The sequence below is a fragment of the Dipodomys spectabilis genome, unplaced genomic scaffold (genome assembly GCF_019054845.1).
Source record: "Dipodomys spectabilis isolate Male_0828 unplaced genomic scaffold, ASM1905484v1 ptg000081l, whole genome shotgun sequence".
Taxonomy (NCBI): Eukaryota; Metazoa; Chordata; class Mammalia; order Rodentia; family Heteromyidae; genus Dipodomys; species Dipodomys spectabilis.
This window is the reverse complement of record NW_024870758.1, coordinates 23,710,957-23,735,214: the sequence shown is the minus strand read 5'-3', so window position 1 is coordinate 23,735,214 and position 24,258 is coordinate 23,710,957. Positions and strand designations below refer to the sequence as shown.

Sequence of the window (24,258 nt, the reverse complement as noted above, 5' to 3'; positions counted from 1 at the left end):
AAGTCCTGACACAGTTCTCAATTCAGCAAAATGGTTTACAACAGTTTAAGTTATTAGTATTGATCACTGTATAAATGGTGACTTGGAAAGAAATTTGAGAATTCTTTTGTTACCTGAAAATTTGTTCTTACAGTCACAATCAACTTCAGCCAGGCAGGAAATTTAGAAATAATTTTGGTAATAAATGAAGAAAGCGTATCTCCATAATCAGGTTTATGAAACTCAGCTTCATTTAAGCCATCTATCAAAATAATGTATTCTTCTTCAGGAATTTTCTGCTCTAAAGGATAAAATCATTTTTTCAAATTAAGAAATTATACATTTCTATAAGATGGTACTACCCAGTATATTTAAATGCACATTTAAAATGTCAGTAAAAAACTGAAAGGTTTACATATGGTAGAAGACATGATTTTCACAGAAGCATATTTTCTATTAAATTTATAATGAAATCTGGAGTACAGAGCCAAAAGAAAACCAATTCTCGCATAAAACAGTTTTCAGAAACATAACGCATCACACACATTAGCAGAATCTCAATCACGTATACAATACAGTTAGTTCCTCATAAACCACTGTCACTAGGTGCCCTGTAGCAAAGGTAACTAACATGTAGAGACCAAATCTGGAAAAGACATGAAATGCCCATTAGAATGCTTCAGGGGCTACCAGGCAAGGAAAACTTTGCAGACTCCTACACTGAGACTTCCCCCCCCCCCACAAGTTTTTTTTTTTTTTAAATTTATTTAGTAGTGCCAGTCTTCTGCCCAACAAAAGAGAAAGGGTGACATATATGTTTCAACCCGTCTCTAGTACCTTCTGGCAGAAGTGCCCATGTCAGACACGGAGCCTAAAAGGGCTACCTGATAGCTCAAAAGATATAGAGCAATGGAGTAGTAGGTAAAAAAACCTCAAGGCACTACAATGCCACTAGCAACTTCTACCTTGTAGAATATTGGGGAGCAAAACTCTCAAATAAAAATCTCTGGAAATGGCTTTACATTTCCACTCAGCTGAGGCCCTGAAAAAAATGTTGCCCCTCCCTAGCCCCCCACACTTATTCTCCTGCTACCAGGAGTACAAAATACACAGGCAACAGTCATGGAGACAGCTTATAGCTTACAGTTATGGGGAAGAACAGAAGTTATTTACCTCTGCCCAAATATGAAGAACTGTTAAGCTAAAGACAATAAAGAAGCAGGTGCAGACAAACGGTCTACCTGAGCTTTTAGCCTAAAAGCAGGACATAAATTTGTAAAGATGTCCCCTTAGCTTTCTCTATCAGGAAGGACTGAAGTTAATCACTGGAGATAAGTGCACATCCCAATGGGTGGAAACAGCTTTAGAAGAATCCAGCTTAACTTTCCCCATATATTTACCTTTCCACAGTGTCCTGCTTCTGAAAGCCTAAAGCTGCCTTCTTTCAGGTCTTGCCACTTCTCTAAAATATATTGTAATTTGTTGAAAAATCCTTTAAAAGCCAGAGCTTGAAAGCCTTTCTTTGAGTTACCCATCTGCTGAGGTTCCTTCCACATGCATACACTGCAGGTGGTAATTAACTTGCTTACCTTTCTCCTGGTAACATTATCTACTCTTGGTTCATTTCACTCAAACATCAAGTATCAGAGGGCAAGGAGAACATCCCCTCTCCCTTGAAGTCAAAACTGGCTTAACAACTATTCCACTGTACCGCTCTTTCTGACTAGAGATATTCCACTGAAACTATTCCATCAAGGGTATGGAGGGCCAGGACATACCACTTCTCAGGCTTGTGAGTGGTCTCCCTCTGAGGACCACCCGACTGGGCATCCTGTATCACTATTGGGGAAGAAGTTAGGGAACTTTCTGGGACATACCATTTCTCAAGCTTGTGAGTGGCTCCAGCACACCCCTCTTGAAAGCAGCCACGGGATCCTGCACACAGGATCGAAGGCTCAGCATGCTCTGCAGATGAGGCTCTTTGATCAGGAGGTCTCTGTATGCAGCCAGCTGATGGGACCGGCAGAGCAAAGCCGAGATACTGTGCACAAACTCTGGCACCAGGCACGTGTATGTGTTGTCAGCTTGGCAGTAGTGGTAGGCTACCACCTACAGGGGAAACAGAGCCATCAGCATCATCCCATCTTCTCTACAGCTCCTTCCATGACCTCAAACAAGACCACTACCCCTTCACAGAGAGAATAAGATGTGTTGCTCCTATTCACTCAGATTGAGTATAGTTGGCTTAACTGGTTCATTTAATCTTTTCTTCAATCCTGTGGTTTCCTAAACTCTGCAAACCATAACTGCTGCCACAAATCCATCTTGATTAGCACAAAACTTGGTACAACTTACTTTGCACTGAATGTGTATGAGAACTTATTCATAATACCTAACGCCCAGCCTGTGTGGAGCTATCTTCAGTAATCCCAGTGTTCCCCCAAATTGCCATTTGTCCTGCAGCTCAGTTCTCAGAAGCACATAATCCAGTCTGCAGATATCAAACGTGATCCAGAAGTCACAGCTTTCAAACCCCACACCTAGTTCTTCAAGACACACTGTGGAAAAGTGCCAACAAGGACACTAATGGTTTCCGCTTGTCCTGTGAGGAGCAGATGTATGTGGGGGAGAGAAAGGGAGAGTTGGCCATGTATCAGAGGATGAGGAGTGGTCCCTTTGTTACGGCAGAGTTGCTATGGAAGCAAGTTATCTAAGAGACTCCTTCCCACCAAGGAAAGAGCTCAATACTGTAAAGAATTTTTAAAAATCCTATATATTGCCAAATGAAGAAAAAATGAATACATGAAGGGAAGTGAATATTTTCCTTTTTTTCAGCAGTCTGAGTCACCACTGTCCTGCTCAACTGTGCAATCCTTACAGAAAGCTGGAGAGACCACACTGGCCACAAAGAACAGCTGAGGGCCACTGACACAGGTTAAATGCCTTTCCAAGGAGACAAGGACAGTCCAAGATTTGGGATCAGGTCCCAGGAATGCACTCATAGAAGGCAAGTAGAGGAGGAGATGCAGAATGGCACGTGAACTTGGAACCACCATGGGAATTACACTTAGTACTACATTTATATTCATACTTAGAGGAATGCTGATTGACATTCATTTCTCACCCAGAAAGATATTAACAGGTACTTACACAGGGACCCCAATAAGCTTGTGCAAACCATCACAAGATGTCTGGTACCATGGTCTTGCATAATGTTTAACAAAAGTAGCTTGGCAACCCAACAGTAGGTAATGAAATCAGTCTGTAGGCACAGACAGGTTTTTTTTTTTTTTCAAGTAAGTGAATTTAAATTATAGAACACATGACACAGCACAGTTCACTGATTTTTTTTTACTTCCAGTGTGCATGTAGTACTATGTTCACACATGCTAGATCTGAAATGTAAGATGTATGTGGTCATGAACAAAAGGGCTTGAGAAACCATCATAACAGAGGGCAGCTTTGAAATCAGTGCCATAACCCCCATGGGCAGTCTTCCCAATCATGATCAGGGAGTTTAGAACCAGTGGTCACTGCATCAGAGCTGACCACACCAAGAACAGCTGTTGTCTAGAAACAGAGAAGAGGGGTCTGATGTCAGATGGCATGCTTCTCAGTTCTCCTAAACCAATCTCACACCCAGTGTCCTCATAAGGGATTCCTCATCACTGCCATCTCTAGTGGTCCTCCAGGTCCTGGAATTCACACCACTGTTGCCACAGGAGACTGACCTAAGCAGCTCATGAGATGTGACCACTTAATTCCAGAAGGCCGTTTAGGAACCTGATGGCTGTGGAACAGAAGGAAAGTTCCAGCCACTCTTCGATGACCATGCATTAAGGAGGGAAAGCCTGCCAAGTCTCTCATATTACCTTCCAAGAAATCTGACAGGAGAGAAGGATGCAGAGAGCCACAGGCTCTAGGCAGCATAGCACGGGTGGGTCAAGTTAGAAGCTCACAATCTTCTGCTCATATGCAGAGTTAAAATACATCCACTTAAAAGGATGGATTTGGTGTGAAGACACGTAATTCTGCTGCTGCTTTTGGAAACTCTTTCAACTAACTGTTGCAGATAGACAAAAGTCCTTTGCCAAAGTCTTTATTTTCATTTGTACATTTTATTTGTAGTACTTTATGACAATTTTTGCAGAAGTTGTTTCTCTTTTAAACTTCCTATTGCAAATGTACCTCTCAAAACAAAATAAACAATTTTCTCTCTAACTGGAAGGCTCCCCAAAACAAAGGTTTACCTTAGAAGCAAGAGATTTCACTGAATCCTCTCTTGGCCTCTGATTTTCAGAAGTGTTAGATCCTGCAGTTGTTTTCACTGAGCTGAGACCACTCGTGGAAGAACTTGGTGAGAGCAGTGGAGTGAAAGGAAGATCCTGGGTGAGATCTGACGCTAGAGAAGAGAGACATAGCATTATAGCATCAGCATACAGGTATGACAGGATGTATAATATATTTCGGGGGTAGTTCCCAAGAGTATTTTAATACATAAGAAATGAACATGGCTCCACAGAAGAGTCCAAATGATCACACTAGTCCCTACCCCATCTCCCTAACATCCAGTTCCTTCCCTGAAGAATGGCTGTTCCTAGTTTCTTTTATTAAAAACCATTCTGCACCAGCTACTGGTGGTTCATACTGTAATCCTATTTAGGAGACTTGAGATATGAGGCTCATAGTTCTAAGCTGGCTGCTGTAGACAAATCCTGGAGACTCTTAAATCTCCAACTAACCAGCAAAAAGTGGGAAGTAGAGGTATGGCTCAAGGGTGCCAGCCATGAGCAAAAAGCTAAGTGAGAACAAAAGATCTTGTTCTGGCACAACAACAACAGAAACAGTAGCAATACCCAAACCAACAAAATAAAATGCCTTTCTGTTTTAAAAAAAGACTCTTACATAGCTCCTTGTTCTTATTCACCATATATCGAACGTTTCTTTGGATTTACTGCATATACAGTAAGCAGTGAAGCTCAATACATGCCTAGGATCCCAGCACTCAGAAGACAAGCAGTAGGATCACAAGTGTAAAGCCAGTTAGGGTTACAGAGTGAGTTCAAGACCCTTCTCAAAAAAAGTGAGTATTTTTGTCTACTCTATCTCGTGCCTGGCTTAGTCTTTGTAATTTTAGTAAAACCAGCATTGTTGACAAAGGGTATGAGGAACAGATACAAAGTAGTTCTATATAGGGAAAAAAATGGGGAGGGAGAGACCTCCCTGAAAAAAAATTTTTATCTGGCTTATTCTTCCAGAAACACAACTTCTTTGTTTTAGGACCAAAATTTCCCCAGGACACTTGATGAGGTACTCAATGAGGCCTCTTTGACCCATCTGTTCCTGTATCAGGTCAGGTGGACATGAGGAAAGGCTGGCCTCACCCCAGGCTGCGGCAAATACAAACATGGCAGACGGAAGCATTCAGAGACTTCACTTCACACATGATTGCAAATCTGATATAGTAGCTGGAACTTAAGGAATGCAGTGATTCATGTCTACCCAAACAGCAATTTTTGACATCTATCATCTCCCATATGTTAAGGTAATAAGCTAAACAGATACTTAAACACAGTCGTACTTTTAGGTGATGAACCGGGACTGTTGGATGCAATTTGCCTCATACGGCTTCCATGACAGCTCAGTGCCACCAACTTGGAAATAATGGCTGTCTTCCCAAATCCTACATTTCCAACAACAACCGCTCCTCTATTTTCTGCCAGTTCTGTGTTCCTCAAGTTTTCTTCTATTTGGTGAAAGAGCCAATCCCTTCCAACAAACACAGAGTCTGTTGTGATGCTCGGTACTTCAAAAAGCAGAGGTTTCAGCAAAATGTCTTGGGGCTTGTAGGGAGCAAATCGTGCTGTAAGAAAGAAGTCATTTTAGAAGAATGTCGATTTTATACATGTAAAAATACTACTCAGTATTTTGAATGTGGTTCTATTAATATTTCTGTATCTTGTTTATCTGCTAGTGGTACCAGAATGCATCTTATTACAATGATCTTGTGGTCCTTTCACAACTTTGAGTTGTTCTCATGACTCAAGGCAGACACAGAGAGAAAGCAATACAAGAGGTTTTATCTGAAATGGTGCTTAAGACATGTTTCTTCCATCCCCTGCATGAGTAGGATGCAAAAACAGTTTCATACACCCAGGGCGGCACAGCTCTTGTCTAGGTGCAATGGTACTTTGCACACATGATGAGGTGCCCACACTTGTGTGTTTCAGGCAGATACAGGATGTGAATGTCATGGTCCAAAGTACTGAAACAAAACTAATCCTTTATCAGTAGCAAAAAATCGAACGAGTAACAAGTAAACAAAATTATTTTTCAATGCCAGAAGCAACTTAAATCACCTATTTTAAGAAGTACAAAATTATCAAGGATTGTTTCACAGCATATTTTTATATTTCCATATAAAATATATTTCATATAAATATAAGCAATATATTAAATATATAAACATTTTTAAATATAGTTATACAAATATTTTATAAAGTATATATTATATAAAATAAAACTTTGTACACCTACTTAAATAAAAGAAAGCCCTAATAGAGATCAACTAACAATACATTATATAAACATATATATATTACATCCCCATATATAATATAAAATATATAGTATATATCCATAATTTTTTCTATTTATATAAAATAATTTTTATAATATATACTTTATTTTTATAACAATATCTATTATATATGGAAATATATTTTTAATTTTTTGTGCTAGTACTGGGGCTTAAACTCAGCTGGTACTCTACTACTTGAGCCATGCCTCCAGACCAGCATTTTGATGGTTAATTGGAGATGGACTCTCTTGAATGTTTCTGCCCAGGGTGGCTTTGAACAAACAGCTCCAGGTCCCAGCCTTCTATTAGTGGCTTGTATTCTAGGAAGGAGCCACCAGCATCTGGGAGATACTTTTCTGGTTTTCTTTTTAAAGCATGACAGGACTTCCCACCATGTGTTTTAAAAATAGCATTGGTTTCCAAGCTGGTTATCAGAAATGCTCAATGTTTTATGAACAAGCTTATTAAATCCACTAAGACAGTAAGTACAAACAATAGGTACCTTTAACTTCCTGTGCCCTACCTCCAGCCGTATTGTGCCATGGTAACCGAATTGAAGTCCGGAGAGGAGCATTTCTCTGCCCATCTAAATAACTCAGATCTTCCAATTTGGTAGAGCTTGTCGCTGTAATATAAAAATACAGTTTAATGTCGTAAGGAAATTGCTGTAAGTTATAAATTGCTAAGGTATTCAGTTCAGGCTTTCAATAAGACTTACTTACAGATATCTGTTTGCCCCAATTTATTTAAAATGGTATTAAAAAAAGAGGTACTTATACTTAAAACCAAATTATGTTGACACAGTTGCCAGAATTCTCCTGTATTCCTGGAAGAAGGCAGACAACATCCCCATAACTTCTTTCTTTCTTTCTTTCTTTTTTTTTGTTGGCCCGGTTGTGGGGCCTGCACTCTGGGCCTGGGCGCTGTCCCTCAGCTCTTCAGCTCAAAGCTAGCACTCTACCACTTGAGCCACAGCGCCACTTCCGGCCACTTTCTTTTTGCTTATGTGGTGCTGAGGAATCGAACCCAGGGCCTCAGGCATGCGAGGCAAGTGCTCTACCACTGAACCACCTTCCCAGCCCTTTTCTTTTTTTTTGACGAAAAGGCCTAGCAATCAAGGATTACATAGGAAAGCTCCAGTCCTCACTGTAAACACATGGCCTGGTCCTTGCTTCTTCTCTGCAACTCTGGGAAGTGTTCTGTGGCGTGGAATTCCAACATTGCTAATAAGCAGATTCTGTATGTACATTTCCACAGCACTCAGAACACTAATGTCAGCCCTTGCCAGTAAAAGTACAAACACTTTCTTAAACCTGAAATTTCACATATACAAATTCTATATACTATGTTACACTGGTGTGTATGTTATTTCTTCTAAAATTCTAAAAATAAGTAATCATGCCTACTTCTGATTAAATTTAAGAATCATAGCACATAATTAAGAAGTGGTAAGGACTATTCACACATGTACATAAATTAGATTATAAAAATAACTAGTGTGAAATAACTTTGCTAAGTGTCAGCAAACCATAGCCACAAATATACATACATGTTTTGCCTTAAACATCGATTTACATTTCATCCTAGGCCAAATTAGGGAATTCTAAATAAAATTAGCCCAACTGGTTTATGGATTAAATAATCCAATATAAGGTTCTGCTAATCTTAGACTTATGAGTATTTTCCAGGACAATAAAATACACACATAATTCAAGGGAACATAAAGGAGCAGAGGGAGTTGTGTCCCAAAGGTTAAGTCTTCTAGGGACTGGTGAAGTCATTAGCATGACAAGTCAAGTTGGGCTATCTATCTTCTGAAAACTCTCTGGCTATCCCACAAGCTTAGTAGATCCAGTGTCAGCAGTACCCAGCATCATCTGCCCCAAGTCTTTCCTACTTCCACAAGGCTTACATCTTTCCTTTTTCATGTCCATACCACTCTCTTCCATTCTTCCATCTGACAAGCACCTAGGTAGGGGGCTCCAAGCTTGACTCAGAAATGCCCCATCATCCCCTCTTGCTGAATCCTCAGAGAGCAATCAAGCATGTGCCCTATTTCCTTACTTTCCCAGGAAGCAGAGAAGTACCTGAAACTGCCTTCAGAAGAGCGTGCATCTGTACTTTCTGCATCCTTCCACGTCTACCCACAGCCCGATGACACACTACACAACACATTCAAATGAATGCCATGCCCATAGCCAAGGACCACAAACATCTCTCCCATTGGAAAGAGTTAATTTCTTATGCAGCAAAAACCAGACCTAATGTAAGCTAATCAAACAGCAGCCTGAAGTGTCTCTCTAGTCCATTCATAACTGGGGAGAATGAAACCTCATGGAGGAGCAACAGGACCATCATTCCTCTCCCGGCTCCCATGTCTCCAAGCTCACTACAAAACACAGCTTGCAACATGTTTGCAGACTTTTGCCACATGCCTCATAGTGAATTCACCAACAGTGGTTCAGACATAAGGTGCCATCATAGCTATAAACATAAACTCACTTTACAGCCTGAACAGTGTAGACATCCCACATGCTATTTCAGCTCATGTTACAAAGACACACAGATCCTCAAAGGGCTTTCTATTCCCCACTTCTAAACAAAAAAACCTCAAAAAGCCCTGTGATGGTGAGATTCCAAGAGCCTCTTTTTCCATATTTCCAGTCATCAGAGCATCGCCGCCAAACTATGCAGCAAAGCAGCTACACTGTCAATTGGCTGATTTGGTTCCACTGTGGATTCATTCTCCATTTCAAACATGATAAAGCAGAACTGAAAGTTGCATCAGGACTTCAAGTGACCAGCTGCAGCCACCTCTGCTTTCTGAAGCATTTTCAAAGCCACAGAGACATCTGAGAGCAAATAGTGCAGTGATACTTGAACTGAGCTATGAACTCAACTGTTCCCACCTAGCACACCAGGTGACTGAGAACAACCATTCTGCTTAAAGTAGAGCCTCACACATTACCAATGTGGGAGTCAGACTTGCATTCAGTATAAACAACAAAGGATTTCAAGGCCTAAAAACTATTTGGGGGAAAATGGGAAGTAAAGCAATTTCACACTGTAATGAATCTACTATTAATTGTGTGTTCACATGAATACACAGATGCTGTGTATGATGTGGGAGAGGAGCACACTCATAATGCTACAGGAAAGGTTGTTGTTGTTATTGTTTGAGGGGTGTGGTGTTGAGTCCTCTCTAAACTAAACAAGGAGTACCATGTCCAAGTGAGTCATGAACTAACCTACCAAACAGAAATGCACTTACCAATTAGTGTTTCAAGAAAATTAGAACTCAGATGGTAATTGTGTTTTGTTCATTTCCTCGAGATTTAAACAGTGTTCTATGATCCATTCAGAAAATAGTTCAAGAGAAAACAAAAAGCCGCCAAAATAGAACGTATTGCCTAACTTGTAGAATAACCAATATCTAATTTTAAAGGCTCTACATCCCGTTTTTTTTGAAAAGTGTCTATATCATCCACTTTCACATGATTTGTAATATTGCAAGTCAATCCTACTAACAAACAGCTTTACAAAGAACCACTTTGCAGAGTGAAACAATCTCCAAATGCAACCAATTAATTTTTTATTAAGTTTGATTAAAAAGTTTACCACATTGCATAGCTAATAGACAACCACAGATTTTTTGTTTGTTTGGTTTTTTTTTTGGTAGCAAGCCCAATGACCTTGAAAGCTAGCGATTTTAGGAACTAATTTTGCACCTTCACCAAGGGCAGGTTCACACCCATGCATGTGTGTGTGCAGGAGCACAAACAGTATGTACAGGTGCACATGTGCACGCCAAACAGGCCTAGTATCACATGCCAGTCCTACTCTATTACCATGGAACCACCTTTCCTATCCAATGGCAGTTTTTGTTTACATAGATTTTAGCATACCACTACTTCCAAGAGATTTCAGTATGATGTACTTTACATTTTATTTCAGTCCTTCTAATATTTGCAGCAGTCTGCCTTCTAGTTACTAAACAAACAGTGCTGCAGTAATTCACACAACGGAACCTTATTCTTTCCCATGACCCTTGACACAACTTGTCATTATTCCCTGAGTGAGGTTAAGCTTTAGAAGCAGGAAGTTATTTAGCAGATTCCTAGCTTACTAACAAATAGGCACTTGCTTATTTCCTTTCAAACTCCATACATAGTTTTAAAAACATACAAAACAGGAGAAATGAGCAAATCTATTAAGCCAGGTAGTCTCTGCTCAAACCTCAAGGTAAGATCCTCCTATTCCACAGGAGATCCAGCTCCAGGGCACACATAATAAATGCACACCGCAGAGATCAGAAAGCTCTGCTCCATGAATTAATGGCAGTCTACTGGAAAGGATCAGCTCACACCCACTGTCACTTCACCCGGCAGGAGAACATATAAAAGAGACATCCAGCAGAAAACATAACCCCAAAGGGGTGCTTTTAACACTGCTAAAAGTAACATCTTAATGTGTTCCCTAATTTTAGAAAAGATTTGATTACATTGAGGACAAACTTGCTATTTTCTTGAAGAAAAAAAAGCTGTCAAGTTCTGGGACAGTATGAGTGACCCATTCATTCTAACCATGTAACTACGACCTAAAACCACTTCAGTGCAACGTATTATGTTCAAGGGGTGGGATTGTAGTGGGAAAACACAAAAGCTTTTGGAAGAACCATCAGTCAGAATGTGTAATGCTCTCTAGTGTTTCTCTCTGGCAGACACACCAAATCCCTCTTCTGGAACAAGGCCATTTTGCTTCCTTTGAAAGTGAATTAAAGTTTACCTCAGAACTTTTCCATTAAGGCCATTTATTTACCAGCTGCTTTAGAGTTCCATCGTAAAAAACACCTAACAACAACCAGAATGACCTAGCACATCCCACAGGAGCAGTATAAATCACAGAAAAACCCTTTGATGTAGGAGGAGAGAATCTGAGTCCATGTATTAGTAGAGGATGTTTTAAGTGCTATGCTAGTAACCAAGAATTACCATGAAAGTTCCTCTCTTAAATTCAACACAACAGCATTGAGTGCAAGTGTTAAGACCTTCAAAAGCAGGAGTTCCTCTCCCAATGCACAAGACTCCTCTCCTTGCCTGACAACCAGTCCAACTCCTTGCACTGCCATCTGTGGCTCTCTTCCTTCTTCCCAGCTACCATGCTTCTCTCTCTCTTCCCCGGCCTCACTGCATATGCTTTAAATGGTATGCACCACTGTTTGAATTATGCAGAAACATCGGATCTCCTATCTATATGACAGCTTCAATTATACAAAAGAAAGCTTTAAAGTTAGATTCAAAATTCCCCATGCTGATAGTAACACCTTCACTCTAAATAATTCCTTTACCAAGATAAAATAAGAAGTCATACATTTACTGAAGCTTAAAATAACAGACATCAAGGGAAGAATATTTTAGCTTTCTTCCATTATATACAATGAGCCAAACTGTCCAAAAAATAGATTTAAAGAATCCAGAGTGGAGTGCAAGGGAAAGGGTGATATTGTCCAAAAAGAAATGTATTCTTTACCTAACTTACGTAACTATAACCTCTCTGTACATCACCTTTATAGCAATAATTTTTTTTAAAGTTTTCTTAAAAAGAAAAGAATTCTAGAGTGAAAAGTCACTGAGAGACTACTAACTGCAGCTTTATTGTGTTTACTGGTGGGTAAACTGAGACTTAGGAAAAGTAAGATCAGAACACTGATTGGTGTCTGGATCAGATTCCTATTAGAAGACAGTGCACAGCGGGTTCCTCAGGCTCTGACATAACCCTTCCAGGGAGATTCATGGCCTTACCTGCAACTGAGTTGGGCCGTGGCATTATTAGCGAGCTGGAGCTCTGAGAATAAGGGACCGGACCATCTCCAGCTGAGGATTCTGCCTTAGGCAGCACGCTGTCCGCTGACCCAGTGGTCTCCTCTTCTGCCACGGGGGAGCAGTTATCTGCCCTGCGGTCATGAAGCACTCCCTTCTGAACCCCTAACCTTAGGCTTCCATCTTTATTCCATTCCAAACTGGAGCCACTCCGGTCATCATTTTCGGATGAACTTGTAATTGTGGCTGAAATGAGAGATCAAAATACTTTGAAGGAGACCAGGCATAGCTGGAGTGGTTGAGAGTGAAAACACACACACCTCCCCCTCACAGGATCAATGGAAAGTTTTCCAGTCCACACAGATTTTTATCAAAGTATGTTTCATACCATGTATTTTGGTATATTCAAAGAATGTTGCTTATCAGGGGAAATAACACTGCAAAATCACTGTACAGGAAAAAGACTCAAGAAGATAAAGAAAAAGCTATCTAGAGGTATCAGACATTGAACAGCAAATCTATGCAATATGGACATGACATATTTCATCTTTACCCACGATGAACTGCTCATCACATTAAATCCCTTTGAATCTATAAATATCTTAACCAAATGATTATTTGTTGGTGGGGATCTGGAGGAAGAATGAGCAATACAGAAGTTAATGTAGAAAAATCTTTAGTAACAAAAGTACATTTACAAAATCAAGGAGAGAATCTGATCCTAAAAGTCAGTATCTATAACATTTGTTCAGCCTGGCCTGGAGAGATCAACTTGACTTATTCCTCCAGGGTCACAGAACGGAAAAAAATCTCTTTCTGGGCAATACAGGGAAGTACCAACATAGTTACAGAATTAAAGTTTAACCTCTTAGAAAAAAGTCCAACAGAGAAAGAGGAAAAAAAAACAACACAATGCTGGAAAAACCTTTTATAAACATCTTAGAGAGAGCTGAGAAGATAAAAGAGAAGTACAATACTCACCCTATATAGCTTCTACAGACAACCACTCCTAACATACAGACACTAAGTTGTGTGGGATCCCCGCAACCACAGCTCACCAAGGTCACGCCCCTGTCCCTCTGTTGACCTTATGCAAACTTGTGTCCTTAAGGGCAGGGGCCGTGTCTACGGATGCTCTGTTTGGATTCCAGCAGCCCAGGTCTCTGTGAGCCTGGCAAATGGGAGAGCGGCTGGCCAAAGTGCACTCAGACTCAGCTGCCTTAAGGGAGCGGCTTCATCCACTCATCATGAAGAGCATACTGCATCAGCAGACCAGCCAATTAGCTCCAAGAGAGTCCGTTATTTAGGACCAGCGGGTCTGAGAGGCCCTTTTTCATTGTTAGAATGCTCCTTAAGGTTTAAAAGTAAAGACAAAACAATTTCCTTGGTATGGCCACACCACAGGAAACCCTGCCACAATTCTAAGATGGTTCTTGCTGCTGCAGCCTGGACTTACTGCCCTCTGGTCTCCTCCCTCATTAAATTAAAAAACAAAAAACAAAAAACCCTCCTATGCATGGAAGCTCCCATCATATACATGGCAAAAAGTGCTCAATAAATGTTTGGTTATTAAATGAAAAAGCAAATGAAGAACAAACTCCAATTGCACTTGTAGCCAAAGACACCACACCTCAGTAACCTCACTGTTCTCCAGTCAAGACTGTTGGCATTATGTCTCTAACTAAAGTACAAGCTGGTATGGGATGGGGTCTTCTCACTTCAGGGAGTACATCACTTCTGAATGTTCTAACAGTAACAAACCATGCTTCCAGCTCTCTAAAATTAAGCATAGCCTTCACTATGTTTCAAATGGACCGTACTCTAGTATAACAAGTACATCCCTTCCCACTATAAAAAAATGGTGGGAGTAGTGGGAAGAGTCAGCAATGAACATTAAAGATTAACTATATGACAGAAATTGTGTTAATGCTTTACAAAAAATTTATTAATGAGTATATTATTTATTTATGGTAATTAATTATTAATAGTAACAAGTTGAAAACAAAAATAGAACTTGTAGTAGTAACACATGGTTATTAAGTCCAGTGTTTGGACATCTGCATGGTTTTCTGAGACATACTAGAAATAGCTGAGGTTCCTGAGAGGGAAATGTTCCAAACTGGGGATCAGGGTGTTTTTTCTTGGTTTTATGGCTGTGGCTATTTCATTTGAGGGGATATAATTTTAAGTGAAAAAATAAAAATGGCTGGGCTCACACCTGGTGGCTCATACCATTAATCCTAGCTACTCAGGAACTCCTCAGATCTGAGGATTGCAGTTCAAAGCCAGTCCCAGCAGGAAAGTCCATGAGACTCTTATCTCTAATAAACCACCAGAAAATGAGAAGTGGCGCTGTGACTCAAGGAGTAGAGTGCTAGATTTGAGCTTAAGAGCGGAGGGACAGTGCCCAGGCCCAGAGTTCAAACCTCATGACTGACAAAAATAAATTAATTGATTTAAAAATGAAAATGGATTTTCCCTGATTTGCTCTGCCTAGGTGCCACACAGTTTAGAGTCAAAGCCTAATAGTCTCCTGGGAGTGAACAGGGATTTGAACTGGCTCGTTTCTTGGTACTAGTAACAGCACAGGCAGCTGACTTGCAGCTGCAGGGCCCTCAGGAAACAGCTGAGGATAGCCAGGAAAGCCTGAGTGGTGTTCCTAGAGTGCAGGATAGGTTGAAGGTCCAATTCTCACCATGAAGCAAGGGCTCCACATATTGCCCAGTTTCTGATGGGTGGAAACTCTCCTCTCCTGGCAGTAAGAGAAAGGAAAGTGGGTGTGGAGGAAGGCTCTGAGATGCAGGAAGTAGCCATTTCAAAAGAAGATTATCACAAGTTCAATGTTTATTAGCAGAAGATTCAAGTTCGGAATCTTCTCATCGCGGATGGGATGTTCACATCAGAGGGGCCATCCATCATCCACACCAGGCCACGGGGAGATGCAGGGAGGCAAGAGGCTTGTAAACCACAGGGAGACTATCCCATCCCACAAAGGCTCTTCTCATTCCAGGTAGAGCCTGCATAGCTTAAAAGCCTAGGCAGTGGACTTTCATCCCAACCCAGCTTCTCTCTAAGCTCAAAGCAGATCAGTGGGGCAGATAAATGCTGGTTTCCTTGCACACCAAATAGGACATCTCCAATCTCTCATAATAAAACCATGCTACTCAAAAATATTTTTCTTTCATGGTAACAGAAATATAAGCTTCTAATTAACCTAGGAAAATGCAGTGTGTATGTATTCAAATATGTATGTATGTGTAGTCAAATATGCTCCTTTTTATTGTTATTGTGAAGGTGATGTACAGAGGGGTTACAGTTACATTAAGTCAGGTAATGAGTACATTTCCTTTTGAACTATGTTACCCCTTCCCTCACTTTCTCCCAGTTTTTCCCCTCTGTTCCCCCCCACAACACATTGTATAGTTCATTTTCAACATAGTATCTAATGTATGAGGACTTAAAAAAAAATCTAAAACATGGTACTTTACATCTTCTAAACTCTGAATAAGTTTTAAAATTCCCTAACAACTCTATTTTTAAGAACATTTTATTCCTACAAATTAACAGAGGTGGGCTGGGAAGGTGGCTCAGTGGTAGAGTGCTTGCCTTGCATGCATGAGGCCCTGGGTTCGATTCCCCAGCACCACATAAACACAAAAAGCCGGAAATGGGCTCTGTGGCTCAAGTGGTAAAGCACTAGCCTTGAGCTGAAGAGCTGAGTGACAGTGCCCAGGCCCAGAGTTCAAGCCCCATGACCAAAAATAAATAAATAAATAAATAAAATTAAGAGGTGCCAGCTTTTGTTAATTAAAGCTTATCATTGTCACCCAGATATCTTAACTACTCTTCAAATTCTGTAACATGAGGGCTTTGTTGGCCTTATATTTCATTGAACTGTCAGGTTAAACTGCACCATGCTAGTGTTAAACTGGGCGTGGTGCCACTCATTGATTCACTCATATTACTGCTCACTCTGTGTACCTAGTTTGAAAATTCTGATAGCCCAGGAGACTAATCTGACTCTGTAGTAACAGTACATATAAGCAGATCTGCTAGTACACAGGGCTCAAAAATAGCCAATGTAATTTTTTGAGATATCAAGGCACATACACATAATCATCACCATGAGTGAGAAGAAGCCAGCCAGGCTAACAGCCATACATTTTCACAAGTATGGCACATGGTTCATGGCATATCCAACACCAACGAGCTATCACTGCACACACAGCAAGTTTCTGAAGTCCCTTTGCTTGCACATAAAAGGAGCACTGTAAGTATCTATAGTTAAAAAACAGTTTTATTTGGTTGGTTTTTTTGTTTTTTGTTTTGTTTTTTGGTTGTTGTATTTTTAGGGGAGAGCAAAAGGGAGAAGAGGAATGGAGGGAGAAATGGCGAACAAATGCAGTCATGGTTTTCAATATATACTATGTAAAAATGAACTATGTAACTTAAAGGCAGGAACAAGGGGGGGGATGGGGAAAAGCAAAGGAAGGAGTGACATCGTCCAAGAAGCATTATATTCATTATCTACTTGCAGAACTGTAACTCCTATGTACAACTCCTTAATAACAATAAATGCAAAACAAAATTTTAGGTTTATGAAGTCTGTGCCTTGCACAAAATAGTCATCCCAATGAAATCCTATCTATGTAGCTAATGTAACCTAATTAAAAAATAGCATCACCCAGTCATCAAATATTTTGTTAGGTACAGTTCTACAATAAAACATTTTGCCTTCGACTCAAATTTTATTCACCCCTCTTCTTAAAATCAAATTGGAAAAAAACCCAAAAATATAGTTACAGGACCAAGGAGTATGGTGAGATCTAAATCAAATTGTAGTTTAAAAGAATATCAATGGGGGGCGGGCAGGGGGAGGCTGGGAAGGGATGAGAAGGGGAAACAAAGGAGGAGGCTACAATACTTGATAAGAAATTTATTCATTATCTTGCCCATGTAATTGTAACCCCTCTGTACAGTATTTTCAAGAAGGCAGATGCCAGTGGCTCATGCTTTTGATCCTACCTACCCACGGGGCTCAGACCTGAGGATTGAAGTTCAAAGTCAGGGCACAAAAGTCTGAGCCTTCATCTCCAATTAATGAGCTGGAGTGGAGGCATGGCTCCAGTGGTGGAGCACAGTTATGAGCAATAAAGCTGAGAGGTCCTGGGTTCAAGAACTGATACTGGTGTGCACACACACACACACACACACACACACACACACACACACTCAATTTAAAAAAAACGGATTATAGTGTGAATCCAGAATTTCTAAGAACTAAAGACCAAACATGTTGAAGGCAGCAAACATTTTATTCCTACAAATAAACAGAGGTGCCAGCATCTTGAGCTATGAAAAAGACAAGAGGTACAAAGTGCGGGAAGGCTCTGGGGGTCTAGGTTCTAACCTAGGCTTCTCCCTTTTGATGAACCACAAAGCATATGGCTATATGGATTCTAATCTAGGAGGGAACATTTTTTCTTTACACATATCACCTTATGCAAATGATATGGTTCTCTCTTCCCACTGGCAACCAGAAAAGTTAACAATGAAATTTCTGCCTAGTTATTAGAAAAATGAGTAGTCACATTATCATGTTATTTTTTTTCTCTAACTCATATCTTCACAAAAAAAGAAAAATCCTTTTTTGCCATGTTTATGCCTGAGCATTTCTCGTCCACCCAGTAGGAATGAAGAATAAGTAAGTATCCTGAGGGAATAACAACAGTGACTAATGTGCACCGTGACCCCCATCACAGCTTAACTCGCTGACTCCCAAAACAGCCCAGAAAGCAAAGTCCCACAAAACTGGAGCTGCTGCTGTGCTATAAAGTGTACATGCTGTTTACAGAAAATCTGGATATGCACTCACAGATACTGTATGTGTAAGTGTGTGGGGAGGGGGGCCTCGAACTCTGGGTGCTGTCCCTGCTCAAGGCTAGTGCTCTACCACTTGAGCCACAGCTTCACTTCAGACTTTTTAGTGGTTAATTGGAGACAACAGTCTCATGGGTTTTACTGCCTAGACTGGCTTTCAACTTTAATCCTCAGATCTCAGCCTCCTGAGTAGGCAGGACTACAGGAGTAAGCCACCAGCGCCTGGCTCCAGATACATTTACAAATTATTTTTAGTACTATCCTCATACACAAAAATATACGTTTTAAATAATGAAGGGAAAGTAGAAACTAATTTTCTTCAAGTACTCCATAGACTGTCTTGCATTCTTTATATTCAAAATAATTGCTTTAGCCAGGTTCCGGTGGCTCACATCTGTAATCCTAGCTACTCAGGAGGCTGAGAGCTGAGGATTGCGGTTCAAAGCCAGCCCAGGCAGGAAAGTCCATGAGACTCTTATCTCCAATAAACCACTAGAAAACCGGAAGTGGTGCTGTGGCTCAAGCAGTAGAGTGCTGGCCTTGAGCTGAAGAGCTCAGGGACAGTGCCCAAGCCTAGAGTTCAAGCCCCACGACCAACCAAAAAAAAAAAAAAAATTGCTTTAAATAGTCAGTTGTTCCCTGGGTTTGGAAAGAAACAATTAAGACATACACTTAAAGTGCCTCTTAAATCATGACTGAAGGAAAAAAAAAAAGTAACAAGCATTTGTTAACTTCCATATTAAGCTTAATGGCTGACAGGAAGAGTATAAAAGTTAAAATACTGGACTAATGAATTAAAGATCAAACAAGAAAGGAACATAATGGCTGCATATGAAAGTAGAGAAGGGAAGAAATAAATAAAAAAAAGAAAATCCAACTACTGTAGAGATTGCCTCCTCCGACCTGACCATAACTTCACAAAGCTACGTTTTACTACAGCAAAGAAAGTCTGAGATCATGAAAACATCAAACAGACAAGTCAAGGCAACAAAGCCCCAGTTCTCTGGTCCTATAGCCTGACAGAAGCCTTACTTCTTTCCTTTGTAGTCATACCTCACACCCAACTGTGGTTCAGATTGCCAGGCCACATTGTGGATTGCCCTGGGCAACAAAGGCAAACACTGTAGTCAAGGGTGAAACAACCTTCCTGAACCTTTCTGAATGGTGCTTGGTCTGTGTGTCTCTCCAAACCCCATCCCAGGCCCACCCCATCTGCAAATTAATAAGCCACACGGAAAAGTCCCTGGCTTACCTGTAATCACAGCTCAACCTGCCTGGGTCCAACAAGGAGAGGGGCACAGAAAGGCAGGCAAGCAGCTTCTCCTGGGATGCTGAATAGATTACCTGGATGGGGGTGCCTCAGAGAACGTCAGCTCCAGAGCCTGTCTGGCTTTTCCTTCTGCAGCAGGCCCAGGAGGACAGGTTGGCACTTCTGGCTAGTCCTGTCTTTTTCTGGCACAGCACTGGGAACCCTGTGCATTGGATTGTGACAGCCAGATCTCTGTACCAAATCTCCAGCTCAATGCTTGCTTGCATTGCGCAAGGTGTACTCTGCCACAACATGCAGCAAGGCCAGGGACCCAGCTACAGTTCCCAGCACATTTATCATACTCTTTGACTATGGAAACACTAAAGGGAATGGCTGTGGGAAGGGCAGTGGGGAAGGGAGAGGGCTAGACTCTCCTCTCTCAACAAGAACACTGCCCAATGTAGCCTGGTACAGTAGAAAACAGCTTCCAAAAAGGGTGTCAGGATTATAAACGATGTGACATTTTCTAGCAAGGTTATGAGGCATGGTGCTCTGGCAAAGCTTCACATACCTGCACACAGAATGTATTCACATTGGAGATTCTGTTACAGTCTAATGACTCTATGGAGTTTCGACTTCTTTAGAAAAGAGCTTAAGATGCTCAGTGATTGGTATTATGTCCCTACAGCAAGGATCTTTCATCGAGATGTCCATTAATACTACGAGTTATACTCCTCTCAGCAGTTAGTAAGGTAGTAGCCTCAAAAGTTTTTAAAATAGTTGCTGTGCCTTATCTTATCCCAGTACTGAACAAACTTGCTCCTAGAATATAGTTGGTAGTCTTAAATGCTTGCTGCACCAAAAGAACAGCCTGAAAACTTCAATCACAGTGTGAGTAAAAATATATCAGGCACTCTGCTGACTAGAATCACTGCCAAGGGTTTCTTTCCCACATCGAATATATTACCAAATTATATATGTAAAGAAAAAACTTCCTTCTTCACCCAAGAGGTTTTTAAAAAAAGGCTTCTATAATTAAGGATGATTTTTAAATTGCAAGCAATGTAGCAAAATGAATATTAACCTAGATTTGAAACACTCTAAATAGTTATTACCAAATCAATTTCAAAGCATTGCAATTTAGTAGTAAGCGGGGGCAATACAGGTGGCAACAAAGCAGTATTAGCATAAAATCAAAAGGGCAGGATTTACAACAAGTTAAAAATGAAGAGAAAGTGCAATTAATTCATCTTTGTGTGTCTTTGCATCTGCTCATCTCCCCTGGGACTCAAAGTCCAGGAAATAAATGTCTCCAACTACCCTGAAATCACTTTTATTTCATAAGCCTGGGAGGAGGCAGGAGAGTCAGGAAAGATAAAAGTCCATGGTAACTTTTTTGTAAATGTCCTACACAAATATTATCACACTAGAGCAAGCAGCAGCAGTGCACTAACCATATATCCAATATTATTTACTGTATCCAATATTATTTACTGTAAGCCATTTTGAAGGATAACATTTTGACAAAGGTGTTCCCTACTAAATAAAGTTCATACCTGCATCCCTGCTTCAAAGTAAAGCAGAATGCCAGAACCTGGAGGACAGGAAAGGAAAGGGAGAGAGGAAGACAGTTGAAAGAGGTGAGTATTCTACCCTTCAGAAAGCCAGCTTGCTTGATGGAATGTGATGGCTCATCCCATTCCAGTTTAGGTATTGATTGGGACAGGCAGGTAGATAAAGTGGAAGGAAAGCACAGCAAGGAGACATGGCCACTGTTGAAGTCTTATTTTCAAACACTATCTTGACACTGCCTTGCAAGAGGAAGCAGATGCAGGATGCTACACAAAGGCTTGGCAACTATAAATGTTGGCAGGTAAATGTAGACAGTAAAAGAAAAGCTTGCGATGGAGGATTTGCTTTATAGAGGCTCATCCTCAACCAGAAGTTTGCTAATTGCTATCTGCAAGGAATTCTTGGCACATATATTAAATGGATAAGAAGAATCTTTTTCTAAAAAGTCTGGGGTTGGTTTGTTTCTCTTCATCCAGTCTCTATCCTCTATCTTCCTAAATGGAGAAATAGTCTTTGTCTTGAAATATAACCCCGCCCCCCCCCCCCACATATACACACATCCATATAAATAGGTGCAAAGTATTTTAAATCCACTATTTCCAGCAGTGCTTTTTAAAAAAGTCAGATTGGCTTTCATATGCTTTCCAGTAAATATACATTTTTTTCTAAGCTGAGATTAATATATATTATAATTTCCACTTGTAATAGTTAGAAGCCAAGTTAGGTTCCAAGGAGTGTCACCAAGAAAAATATGTTTTCTCAGGCAGACAGGAAGCACCTTTAAAAGCTTCTTTATAAAGAAATATAAAGTTTTCTTCTCAATACAAGTAATTGAAAGTTGTTTTATCTTGATTTGGTACAGCTGGATTTCACATTTGGAAGACTTTCACATTGCAAATTTGAAAATCAGATACTTCTAGGTAATGCCAATGATTTTTAATATGTAAAGAATAAAGACCTTCACTTTAAATTTTTTAAAAATGATACTCAGGGAATTCAGTTAATCTCATCCAGCTTAGACAGTATTTCTACATGACAGAATTATTATACTTCCAAAGACATTTATGTTGGAAGAACTTGAACCTCTTGAAATAGGATAAAGTGGGACTCCCCTCTGGATAACAGAATAAAGTTAAAAAGGGGGTGGGAAGAGCCTATTAAGCCCTGGCTTCTACAGAGCAGGACTGGAATGGGCCCAGTAAAGTTCTCCTAATGGTCACTGGCATGCCCATTCTGTTACCAAGCACTGGAAACAGAACACAGGCAGGCAGGGCACCTGATAGCAGCTCTAAGGAGGCTGCCCGGGCATGTGGGAACACAGGCTTCCCATCCCTGCATCTGCTGGGCAAAGTATTTAGATTAAATATAATCAGCATGCCAGAAATCAGCTTAAATAGTTAGGAAGGCCAAGGAATTTTTAAGGATGGGTTACCACTGTCTGAAATGTCCCCAGAATGCCCTGAATAAGCTGTGCTAATACTGTGCACGGAGCATCACTTTAAGCCTTGTACAACCCCAAGCATGGAATACTGTGGCAGCTGTGTGCACTCTGGACAGCCCACCCCAAAGCCTCTGTCATACCATCCCACTTCTACTGGTGGGCAAGTTTTGACTATTTAAAATGGAAAACGAAATGGAAACCCACATCCTCCCTTCTCCATGCCTTATTTTAATTTAAAATGTAGATCCTCACCTGTTCATTTCACAAGCTTCTGCCAGGTCTTCCAGAGCAAGACACTAGCGTGTCTCACCTTCATCTCTGCCTGCTAAAACCACAGTGCTCTTGAACATTTTACACTCCTAAATATCTAAGGTGCCCCACAGCTGCCCCATTCCAAGGTATACCCATATAAAGTCAGCATGTTCATCAGAAGGCAAAAGGCACACAAAAAGCCCAGCAATTATAGATCATAAGTATGTCCCCGATACCTGCTTCATAAGAGGCGCAGGAGTTTGCCTGCCCAGTGTTGACTGCAGAGGAAGTTCTTTCCCTCTCTGGTCTCACCACTCCTGTCTCATCAAACACCTGTGGCTAAAGTCTACCCAGAGAGGAAATTCTTGTTCCTTTTCCCTCTCCTCCCTGCCACACCTCCATGTATGCCTTGGCAACAGGTTCTAATTCTTTTGATCACGAAGGAAAGAACAACAGAGGCATGTTGTCAGCAGACCAATATTTTCCTCTCATCTATCTACAATCTTACACCCCTGCCAGATCAGCTAATGAGGTAATGAACATGATCTCCAGCATCTGGGGTCTCCCAGGAAAAAGGGGCTCACCAACCCCTTCCTTATTCCTTCCATCTTCATCTCAATTTCTGCAACTTTTCATGGTTATCTGAGTTGATGGAGCATGTTTGCTTGAGCCAGGAAATAAAGGATAGTTTCAATGACATGAAATGTATGATGGCTTTACCATCAAGGCAGGGCTAAAATATAGATATTAGAAGGTTTGACAAACTCACTTAAGATGAAGATCCTGAATAGTTCTTTTAAAACTAATTAAATGCAACTTGATAGTAGTAGCAATTCTTTCTCATTGCCAACATTGGGCTAGGAAGCTGGCAGAGTTTGAAAAATGAGAACCCTTGTCTATATGAAGACAAAATTATCAAAAGAATAGATACTCTGAGCCAGGTGTGGCAGTGCATAGCTGTAATCCTATCTATATACCACACTCTCTCTCTCTCTCTCTCTCTCTCTCTCTCTCTCTCTCACACACACACACACACACACACACACACACACACACGAGTGTACATTGAAGGAAAACTGAGGTGCCATTCAGACCATGTGGTAGAGGGGTTGATCACTCTTGGATAGGGTAGGACTATATTAAATCAAGTATTATTTTAAGAGTCTCCAGAACCTCAGTCTTTCATTAACACCAAAAGCCAAAATCAAAATTTTTTTAAATATTGAGGGTGTAGTTCAATTGTAGAGCACTTGCCTAGCATATGCAAAACCTGAAGTTCAATTCCCAGTATTACTCAAAAAATAAAAAGTAATCATATTAATTTCAGCATTGTATTTCAATGATTATGTCAGACCAAATTGGGAGAATTGGCACAAAGGGATGGATTGATAGACAGATGGATGAATGAATGAGTGGTTCTGCTACTAAGAATATTTGTAAGTGTAAGAACAAAAACTTGTCTTATTTATAACCAAAGGCAATGCCC

General features: G+C 40.5%; 1 protein-coding gene across 5 annotated transcripts in view; it reads right to left on the bottom strand.

Moving 5' to 3' along the window:
- Tanc1 (tetratricopeptide repeat, ankyrin repeat and coiled-coil containing 1) overlaps positions 1-24,258 on the bottom strand; it is a 229,185-nt gene that overhangs the window by 48,519 nt on the left and 156,408 nt on the right. For 4 of the 5 annotated variants that reach the window (XM_042683389.1, XM_042683392.1, XM_042683390.1 and 1 more), the window contains 6 exons: positions 12,361-12,624; positions 7,062-7,184; positions 5,561-5,842; positions 4,230-4,381; positions 1,857-2,088; positions 114-280 (listed from right to left, as the gene is read on the bottom strand). In XM_042683389.1, the coding sequence (XP_042539323.1) occupies positions 114-280; positions 1,857-2,088; positions 4,230-4,381; positions 5,561-5,842; positions 7,062-7,184; positions 12,361-12,624 (1,220 nt within the window). The remainder of the gene's footprint in view (positions 1-113; positions 281-1,856; positions 2,089-4,229; positions 4,382-5,560; positions 5,843-7,061; positions 7,185-12,360; positions 12,625-24,258) is intronic. The other variant, XM_042683391.1, reaches the window with a different exon arrangement.